General features: G+C 41.6%; 1 protein-coding gene across 1 annotated transcript in view; it reads right to left on the bottom strand.

Moving 5' to 3' along the window:
- Positions 1-5606: 5606 nt before the first annotated feature.
- Positions 5607-11189, bottom strand: part of nisch.S (nischarin S homeolog) — a 56910-nt gene continuing 51327 nt past the window's right edge. Inside the window, exons 19-21 of the mRNA XM_018240910.2 lie at positions 8233-8352; positions 7733-7894; positions 5607-7137 (exon numbers count right to left, since the gene is read on the bottom strand). Coding sequence (XP_018096399.1) covers positions 6518-7137; positions 7733-7894; positions 8233-8352 — 902 coding nt within the window. The 3' untranslated portion in view covers positions 5607-6517. The remainder of the gene's footprint in view (positions 7138-7732; positions 7895-8232; positions 8353-11189) is intronic.

The following is an 11189-nucleotide window of genomic DNA, read 5'->3' as shown; positions in this document are numbered from 1 at the left end:
TTTCAACTTTTGCCATTTTTTCAAAGTTTTCAGTCCTTTTTTTCGACAGCACGGACAAATCAAGAAGATGCAAATTGCTATTTTTTCAAAGTTTCATTTTTTCAGTTTTCAACTTTATTTTTTCACAGCACCGCCGACAAGTCAAGAAGCCGCAAAGTGCCGAAGTTCATCGCCTATGGCTACACCACCCTGAAAGTGCCTGATCTAGTCTGATCTTGGAAGTGATACAGGGCAGGACATGGTTAGTACCTGGATTGGAGACCGCCTGGGGATACCAGGTGTTATAGGCTTTTCAGCTTTTGACATTTTTTCAACGTTTTCAGTCTTTTTTTTCCACAGCGCAGACGAATCAAAAAGATGCAAATTGCTATTTTTTCAAAGTTTTCAAAGTTACATTTTTTCAAAATTCTATTTTTTCAGAGTTTTTCAAGTTTCATTTTTTCAAAGTTTTCAACGTTTCATTTTTTTCCAAGTTTTCAGTTTCATTTTTTCCAAGTTTTCAGTTTCATTTTGAAGTTTTCATTCTTTTTTTCCCACAGCGCGGACGAATAAAGAAGACGCAATGTGCTTTATTTTTTCTGTTTTCAAAGTTTCATTTTTTCAAAGTTTCATTTTTTCAAAGTTTTCAGTTTCATTTTTTTTAAAGTTTTATTTTTTCAACTTTATTTTTCCACAGCACCGCCGACAAGTCAATAAGCCACAAAGTGCCAACTTTCATCACCTACCACCACACCACCCTGAAAGTGCCCGATCTCGTCTGATCTCAGAAGCGATACAGGGTCATGACCTGAATGGGAGACTGCCTGGGGATACCAGGTGTATTAGGCTATTTAACTTTTGCCATTTTTTATCAAAGTTTTCAGTCTTTATTTTTTCACAGTGAGGATGAATCAAGAAGACGCAAAGTGCAATTTTTTCAACGTTTTCAAAGTTACATTTTTTCAAAGTTTTCCAAGTTTAATTTTTTTCAAAGTTACATTTTTTCAAAGTTTCATTTTGAAGTTTTCATTCTGTTTTTTTTCAGAGTGCGGATGAATCAAGAAAATGCAAAGTTTAATTTTTTCAAAGTTTTCAACTATTTTTTCACAGCACCGCCGACAAGTCAAGAAGCCACAAAGTGCCGAACTTCGTCGCCTACGGTTACACCACCCTGAAAGTGTCTGATTTCGGAAGCAATAGAGGGCAGGACCTGGTTAATAACTGAATTGGAGACCGCCTGGGGATACCAGGTGTTGTAGGCTTTTCAACTTTTGCAATTTTTTCAAAGTTTTCAGTCCTTTTTTTCGACAGCACGGACAGATTAAGAAGACGCAAAGTGACCTTTTTTCAAAGTTTTCCAAGTTAAATTTTTTTCAAAGTTTTCAAAGTTTCATGTTTTCAAAATTTTCAAAGTTTCATTTTGAAGTTTTCATTCTTTTTTTCCAGAGTGTGGACGAATCAAGAAGATGCAAAGTGCCATTTTTTCAAAGTTTTTAAAGTGTCATTTTTTCAAAGTTTTCAATGTTTTATTTTTTCAAAGTTTTTATTTTTTTCAAAGTTTTCAGTTTAATTTCCTTTGCATCCATCGCAGCAGCACCTTATGAGATAGAATCCTCTCCTTCAAAGATAGGACAGTTAGACACCCCCAACCATTAAGTGGCCTATAAAACCCCCTTTTGCTCCACCCACACTATTGTTTTTTTCTGTCCTAAAGGACTGATGGGATGGTTAGGAGGAGAGATACCTCCAGGCTCAGGGAGCCTGATGATGCAGAGCTGAGCACCTCGTGGGTCTTGTGGATCAGAGGATTCGAATAGGGACCTCACCTGTGGTGAGGCAGGGAGGAGATTTTTTTCTATTCAGGTAGAGAAGTTCCTACTTATTTGTTTGTGCGCAAAATTTTAGTACCGAGCGAGGTGTCGAATTGACGTAGGCATAATTATGCAGTGATGCGGAAGACATCTATGCGTGTGCGCAATAGGTATTTTTAGCATTTGCGTGGCTTAATGGTGTGCAGTGCTGGATTTTCACGCCAAAGAATTCAAATCTCCAATTTAAAGCCATAGGTATCGTTGCTCCTGGTGTATTCTTCAATGAAGGAGTCTTGAAACGAAAATTTTCTGCCTAAGATTGTCTGGGAGCCTGATTAAGATATTTCCTGGACCACAATTAGTTTAATAAAAAAAAATGGTGTGTTTTTTTTTATATAATGTTGTTTTCCTTAAATATACATAGATGTCAAGTCCAATGGAAAGCCAAGGGACTAAGAAGAGGTTGTGACAGAGCAAGCATATAGTCTGTAGAGAGTCCGAGGCACCCTTGCCAGACAATTACCAGAGACGACGATGTGAAAAATGCTTTTCCCAGAGGGGAGACCAACTCTCAACAGCTACCATCGGTCGAATCAAAGACCTTATTAGGGAATCACTGTTGGAGATCGGGCACCAAAGTGGTGTTCCCAAAAAAGGGCCTTCCCAGCAGGACTCAGATACAGGGCCAGAGGGTGACCTGGTAGTCCTGGGTGAAGTTGGTTCATCATCTTCAGAAGAGGAGCTGGATATAGCTCTTTTTCAGACGGAGAAGGTGCCTAAACTGATATAAGAAGTGAGATCTGAAATTGAAGCTTCAGAAGGGGAAGCTCAGTCTAAGGATCCTAAGGGAGATTTCAAAGGGTGTATTAAAACTAAGATTTTTCCTTTACACCCATTAATGAAGGAATTGATGCAGATGGAATGGAAAAATCTGGAGAAAGCTCCAGTATTGAACAAAAGGTTTAAACTCCTGTACACGATAGAACTATCGGTGGATGAGTGGGAGATGCCACCAAAGGTGGATGTTGCAGTTGCTTGATTTTCCAATCGAACAGTAATTCGGGTGGAGGATGGTTCAAGCTTCAAGAAGGCGATGGACCGGAAGGCTGAAACGTCTTTGAGAAGGATTTATTCGGCAGCATCAGCACAATGCAATCATTCAGTGGCATCCACGTCAGTTTCCAGGGCTCTTAGGACCTGGATTCTGCAATTGGAAGAAGATGTGGAGGGGAAAATTCCAAGGGAAAACATTTTGAAATCCCTTCAAAATATAAAGCTGGCGTCGGATTTTTTGTGTGATGCCTCAGTTCAAAATCTTAGACTGGCGGCAAAGATCATGGGGCTTTCCACGACAGCCATTTGGTTAAAACCTTGGGAGGCAGATGTTGCTTCCAAAAATAACTTGTGTAATATGGAGTTTCAGCCAGGGCAACTGTTTGGGAAACAGTTGGATGACCTTATGGAGAAACCGTCAGATGATAAGGGAAAAAATTTGCTGCAGCAAAAGCCTAGAGATAAGTGGAAGAAGTCTTTTTTTCGTAGAAGGAGAAGATCATCCTATAGATATGGTCAACAAAGTGGAAATAGGAACCAGAGTGAGGCAGGAAAATTCAGAAACCATAGGAGGGGCTCAGAGGGGAGCTCTAGGGGCAAAGCTTCCTACCCGTTTAAACCTTCAAAAGCATGATGTCAGATTGGGGGTAGGGGGAAGGTTAAGTCATTTTTCGCAGCAGCGGGCAGAGGTAATTCGAGATCCTTGGGTACTCCAGGTGGTACAGGAAGGATTACGAACAATGATGGAGAGAACTTTCTCATCGAATTTCAAGGAGTTAAGGGTGGTAGGAGTTGCATTACAGAGTTTTCAGGACCTTGTTGTGGGGAAATCTGTAAAGGTCCAGACGGACAATGCTACGGTCATCTCCTATACAAACCGCCAAGAGGGCACCAGGTCCCCAATAGTGCTGAAAGAGGCCATGAGAATCTTGGATTGGGCAGAAACCAATCTGTTTCAAATAGTAGCAGTCCACATAAGAGGAGTGGACAATGTCTGGTCTAAGCCAAAACATTTTACTTCCTGGAGAATGGTCCCTGAAGGTACAGATATTCTGGCAAATCATTCTGAAAGATGTGGTGTTCCGCAGATAGATCTGATGGCATAGAGAGGAAATGCCAAACTGCCCAGGTTTCACTCGCTGTTTGTACAGGATGCTCCAGAACAGGGCTGGTCCTATCAAATGTGGGGCCCAATTGGGACCATGTTGGCGGGGCCCCTAGACAAAGTGTTGCTGGCTACTGACACAGCAAGTATTTAGGAAAATAAGGGCATACAGGCACAAAATAGAAAGGAAAGGGGCAGTGCGGGGCCCCCAGAGGTGCGGGGCCCAATTGGTCCAATTGGCCTAAGGCCGGCCCTGCTCCAGAAGTCCTGGATGCAATGTCAGTGAAATGGAATTACAGGCTTGCGTACGTATTCCCGCCATTTCCGATGATAGGCAGGGTACTGAAGAAAGTAAGGGAGGATCGAGCAAGAGTAATTGCAGTGATTCCTTTTGGGCCCAAGAAACTATGGTTTGCCCAACTCATGCAAATGAGTCATGGAGAATTTTGGGTTCTCCCGCAGGTCAAGGATCTGTTGTCTCAAGGCAAATTCCTGTACAGGGGGTTGGAAATGCTTCACTTGACAGCATGGAACTTGACAGGCCCCTATTAGCAGTTGAGTGAGCCATCGGGCTGAGGAGGAGCTGAGCCAGATTGTTCTGTTAGCTGCTCTGAATTGTGCTCACTGTGGCTCTTTAAGGCGCAAAACAGTTCAGCGCATCTGTGATGTCACCACGCTGTGTGCTCACACGTCCTCTCTGTATCGTTCTGGCACGAAAAAAGTTTTAGGTGCACAGTTTGAATGTTGGAGGCAGAGCAAAAGCATAACTTTCCAACTGGTTTCCTCTAACCCGAGTGTCTGGCTTTGTGCTAACGCGGCAGCATATCTGCTTTGTTCTCTGCGCAGTACTGAGCTGGGATAAAGAGTTGTGCTCTACGTGTCCCCTTTATGGCAGTGCTCATGGCATGACCTTATGTCTTTACATATATAATGGCACGGTTTACCCCCGAGATCTTGTACTACTGATCCCTACTAACTGTGCAGTGGGTGCAGCGCAGGAGCAAAGCTGAAATTGTAAATCTATTTCCCTCCAGTCAGTTTAGTTACATAGAAGGGAGAAGAAACAAAGATGACTTACCTCCTTGGAAGTAGGATGACAAAAAACTGATATGGGAGGGGCTAATGTCAGGAAGAGGAGGAGCAGCTCGGCAGTTTTTACTTATCATCCTGACTTCTAAAGGGAAGCGGACATTAACCCTTTGGTACCTGTCCTGCCGAGGGACATTAGAGAAAAAGAGGTTTCACATCAGCAAGAATCACATTGTGCCATTCAATTGAACTGAGCCTGAAAATCTCAAATGTTTTAATACAATTCCTTGGAAATGCAAACTATATGAGCCCTGTGTGTCCTATGTATTTAATGCTTCCTTTAGTGCCAACCTCTACTTTGAGAACGGCCTCAAAGAGGCCAAAACGTTAGTCTTCCATGTAAATAAAACATTTTTTACATTTATTGTTTAAGACCTGAGAGTGCGACCTTGTTTGTGGGATCTATATTCTATTATATCGGACACTGCACCCAGGCATGTTTGAACTTAGTATAGAGAGTGCCGACTCCTCCATGGACTAATATATAAATATATATATCTATATACACACACACACACACACACACACACTTATCAAAAAATCACAGAAAAACCACGCTCACCAGACTTTAGAAAAAGGTGTAGTTTATTTTGACATTTCGGCTCCTAACTGAAGTCATCAGAAAGTAAAGTCCTGTGAGTGGGGTTTTTCTGTGATTTCTGATATTTATCTTATTCTAACCAGCACCAAGGCATTGGCGTTATTTCGAGTGCAAAACTGATTCTGCAATGACAGTTTATTCTCCATAGTGAAAGGAAAGATTAACCCAAACATTGATGTGTCTTTAGCACTGCCCGAAGCATGGCATTGTGGGAAACCTGCCCAAGGCAATATCTGAACAGCAGAAATCCAACAAAGGAAAATACTTGTAATAAAATAGAATCTTGCAACTCTGTGTGGAATAAAGCGCTGGGGTTTCATTGGAAGCAAATACTTTTCTGTTGGATCCAAATAGCACTCAATAGTAAAATATTTCTGGCTCATAAATGCATCATATCATAATAATAAATTACACCCCAAAAGACTCTACATTTTGTATTTTTTGCAGAAATAGAACTTTGTAAGAAGAGTAAAATCTCTATGTCAGTCTGAGCTGATGGTGAAATTATTGTATTCTCCAGTCTCAAGTAAAATGGTTGGGTGCCAGGGCGTGGGCGCTACTATACACATTGTATTCTCCGGTCTCAAGTAAAATGGTTGTGTGCCCGGGCATGTGCGCTACTATACACATTGTATTCTCCGGTCTCAAGTAAAATGATCGTGTGGCCAGGCATGTGCGCTACTATACACATTGTATTCTCCGGTCTCAAGCAGTTTGTGCCGCTCGTGCAACCTGTGTGCAAATTGTAGAAGAAGATTCCAGGAGGCCACACGTTACACAACTGGGACACTATATTTGCTGCTGAGCGTCAGTTCTGTGGTCTGTGAGAGGAGGTTCTGTTGAGGTCCCAGGCTGCATTATATCTCATAGGTTTTGACATCAGCCGGTAAGTTCGATGGGAAGTTCTCGGCCGCACAAGATCTCCCATTGGCGCGCAAGCAGAGAGATCAACTTCTCCCTGGAGTCAGCACTTGGAATAAAAATATTCCACTGAATCTCTTGAGTTGCTCCACTGGACGTTGGAGAATTCTGCCGTTGGAGCGTTTCCCCAAAGTGATCCAGAGAGACGCTGTGCATGAAATCTTGGTTCTTGACATCATCAAACACAAAGGTGAGGTTCTGAGGGTAAGTCTGGTATCCTAGCAACACCCGGTCCAGATCTCTTATTCTCCTCCCATCAACTAACTGGTATTTGTCCTGTTTGGGGGGTTCTTTGGCAAAATCTGGCAGCGGGTAACTGATATAATCTTCATTGAACAAAAACAAGTCTGAGCTTGTAAGAATCAGGCTCTTTGGCTGCAGTGAAGGCGCCCGGCTGTTCTCAGCCACAGACGAGACTTGAAAGCCCAATACATACAATAAAATGTTTAGAGACTGAATTGAGCTTGAAGGATCCATTTTTTCCGAGACAATGAAAGTCAGGTCTCCAATTTCTTCATCATTTGGGTAAACAAACTTTACTCTGCTGGAATGAACCAATTCATAGTTTTCCATCTTCCCTGTAAGAAAATAGAGAACAAATGAAGGGCAAGTCATGGATCCATTTCCCTGTCAGACACCCTCAACTGGTCAAAAATGGCCGCCCCCATGGCTACACAGCAACTTGTTTCTATAAACTATAGTAGTACTTATCTGTTATCTACTGTGTATCCTGTGCTTGAATGGCTGCCCCCATGGCTACACAGCAGCTTGTTTATATAAACTATAGTAGTACTTATCTGTTATCTACTGTGTATCCTGTGCTTGAATGGCTGCCCCCATGGCTACACAGCAGCTTGTTTATATAAACTATAGTAGTACTTATCTGTTATCTACTGTGTATTCTGTGCTTGAATGGCTGCCCCCATGGCTACACAGCAGCTTGTTTATATAAACTATAGTAGAGTTTCTGAAGCAAACACATAGTTGTACCAGTGCAGCACAACTCTACATTATATTGTCTTTACTTTATATCACTTGCATCTTTTGGTGTTACTCTTGAAGCTTGTGGTGTGCGAGGTTGTTACCAGGAGGAGTAATGGCAGATACTATAGTAGTTGCCACACTGTAAGTACAAGGAGGCAGGGGCTATTAATCAATGGCAGATGATGTTACCTGTGTTCTTTTTGCCAAACTCTGAATAGAAATCCTTCTCCGTTGGTTCGGGGGAGGGAGTGCGAGTGAGTTGGGAGAGGACAGACATGAGCTGCTGGATGAACGAGTGGGTACAATAACTGTCTCTAGTGAGACACGTCACAACTTGGCTGGGACAAGAACCTGCAGAAGACAAAATAAAAGCTGCTGATGTATCAGTGTATAATTATTAAACACACAATGATGTACAATGTTACCATGTGCCCACAGGGAGAACAAGTATTGTAATTAAGTATAAATATTCATTTTAATTGTAAGCTCTTGTGCACAGAGTCCTTTGTTCCTGTTCTTATTCTGAACTCTTGTCTGTTTAATGATTGTCTCTGTTATAAATAAATGTGATTGGCTGACGCTACAAAAAAAAATTATGATAATGATACTACATAGTCTGGATTCACATAGGATTCATTAGAACAGCACTCACACACACAGACACACAGACACAGGTGTAACGTCAGTACCTGTGATCCTGAAATACTGATCAAACAGTCCAATATTGACAGAGTGGAAGTGGCTGAGTGGAATGGCCAAACAGAAGGAAATAAGAAATGAGCCGCACTCAGGCCTTTTGCTCCAAAAATCTATGAAAATAAAAGCAGATACAACAGACATGAGTTACTAATTGAGCCCATTACTAATTACTAATTGAGCCCAGTGTAGCCCAAACCCCTCCAAACATATAACTGTCTGTAATGCCCCTTGTGTTATCACTTCCTCAATACAGACACAGAATTGCCTCCCCCCCCACAGACTTGGGATGATCCCCCATTATAGACGGGCCTACAACAAACATTATTTTTTTTTTTTATAACTTGTTTTTATTGACTATTTTGTGAGAATACAAAACAATTAACATGAAAAAGAATTCTTTTTAAATAAATTAAATAAATAAATAAAGAATTGTCTTACAACTCGCTGCATTTTCTTGTACTTACAATGAACTACTGACAGGGAATTTCCTTACGACCAACCAATATAAATAGACATCGATGTTATTGTGACTCAGTTGCGTCTCAAGCCACAGACCCCATATTGCCTGGAATTTGCCTAATATATCACTTTCTGCAAGGGGAGTATTTCATTTACTGTTTCCACTGGTTCAGTGTGGGGGGCCCAGAGTCTTTCCATGTCAGTAATATTCCTTTTTTAGCATAATCTACTGTAGCATTAGACGGTAGAACAATCTCTGGCACGGGGGAAGAGTAATGGTGGCCATACACGGGCAGATAAAGCTGCAGATATCAGTCATTTGGACCAATTTGACAGCTTATCTGCCCGTGTATGGGGGCTTCCGACGGGTCTTCCCGATCAATATCCGGCCACGATATCGATTGGGAAGGTTTGATTTTTAACCGACCGACCCGTCGGAGCCCCTTGGCGCATCGTAATTCGAACGTTCGAATTACTCCCGATATAGCCATGCAGTTAGTGGCATATCAGGGAAAGATCCGCTCGTTTGGCAATGTCGCCAAACGAGCGGATCATTGAGTCTATGGCCAGCTTAAGAGGTTCAGTGTGGCCCATCAAACACAACTATAGTAGTCCCCAAATGCATTTGCTATTTCCTGTGGGTTTTGTATTTCCTCCCCGGAGTGCAGGACCAATCAGGGTATAATTGGTATGTGCTGTAGATCTTTGGCCACTAGTTTGCCACTCTTGTCTCCCCTATAACACCAGGCTGCCCTTCTGTTAATAACAAACTGGAAACTGTCACTGAGCTTACGGCCGAGTTACATCGATTAGAAGGTCTGAATAAACGGAACCCTACCCCGTATGTCACTAAAAAGTTACAAGCTACCCAATCGGTCCTTACTAAACATCTGATGGAGGAGGCTGACAAATCTATTAGATGGACTAAACAAAGAATTTTTATTTATAGGGATAAACCCGACACATTGCTGGCTAGAAAATTGAATAATTATTCGCAACTGCCGAGAATTACAGCATTGCGTAATAGTCAGGGTCGACTATCTTCTATCCCTCAGGAGATTTTGCAAAAATTCCGTGACTTTTATAGTAACTTATATGGTGAAGCACAGGGTTGTGGACAGCATAAAATTGACTCGGAAACATTTTTGGGCAAGTTGGATCTCCCTACATTGAATCAACAGGACTTAGACGCTTTGAATGCAGAGATTACGTCAGATGAGGTGGAGTGGGCTATCAAACACATGAAATCTAAATCAAGCCCAGGACCTGATGGGTTTCCTCTAATGTATTATAAACAATTTGCTTCGTTACTTGTACCCCACCTGACTGCAGTCTTCAATGAAATACTGGAAGGCCACTCTATTCCATCCGATATGTTAGAAGCTACGATTTGTTTATTGCCCAAACCTAATAAAGACCATACAGATCCGCAAAATTATAGGCCCATTTCCATAATCAATGTCGATATGCGATTATTGGCTAAGGTGATGGCTAATCGTCTGAAGAATTACATGCCAAAACTGGTTCACCCGGATCAGTCTGGTTTTATTTTGCAGAGACAGACCCCAGACAACATTAGGAGACTCATTAGCACAATAGATTATGCTAACTCCCAAGCTTTACAAAGCATAATCTTACTACTGGATCTGAAAAAAGCTTTTAATTCGGTACATTGGTCACACATCTTTCATGTCTTTCAACTATTCAGCATTAAAGGTAACTTTATTAACTTGATCAGGGTTCTCTATTCCACTCCCACAGCTAAAATTAAGTGTATGGGACTCCTTTCTTCCACTTTTCCAATCCTGCGAGGTACAGGCCAGGGTTGTCCCCTTTCCCCATTGATATTTGCTCTAGCAGTAGAGCCGCTAGCCCAGTTTATTAGGCAGGACCAAAATATTGGGGGTATTAGAATTAAAAATACAGAATTTAAAGTTAGCCTCTATGCGGATGATATATGTCTTACGATTACCAAACCCCAAACTTCTCTACCCAATTTATTTCTATTACTGGACAAATTCTCTTGTGTATCAGGTTTGCAAGTGAACATTTCTAAATCCCAGGCGTTACCTTTAAATACCCCTAAACATGTAATTAAACTGTTGGAACTCAACTTCCCATTTATCTGGAGACATTCCTTCATTGAGTACTTAGGGGTTAATATTACGCCGGTATATACGTCACTCTACAAATGTAATTATCCCAACCTAATTAAGAAATTAACTAAAGACCTTGAAGAGTGGTCTCGATACGCTATATCGTGGTTTGGGAGAATCCACTCAGTGAAAATGACTTTAGTACCCAGAATTTTGTATCGGTTTCGCGCATTGCCAGTGGCGATTAAGATAAAGGATATTAATTACCTTCAAACTAAAATTAACAAATTCATTTGGGCCCACAAACCACCACGTATAAACAAGAGGACTATGTACAGGCCTCCACTACAAGGCGGCCTGGGCTTACCTAATTTGTTGCTCTATTATAAGGC

This window comes from Xenopus laevis, chromosome 4S (genome assembly GCF_017654675.1).
Source record: "Xenopus laevis strain J_2021 chromosome 4S, Xenopus_laevis_v10.1, whole genome shotgun sequence".
Taxonomy (NCBI): domain Eukaryota; kingdom Metazoa; phylum Chordata; class Amphibia; order Anura; family Pipidae; genus Xenopus; species Xenopus laevis.
The sequence above is the reverse complement of the archived record's forward strand: the minus strand, read 5'-3'. Positions and strand labels throughout refer to the sequence as shown.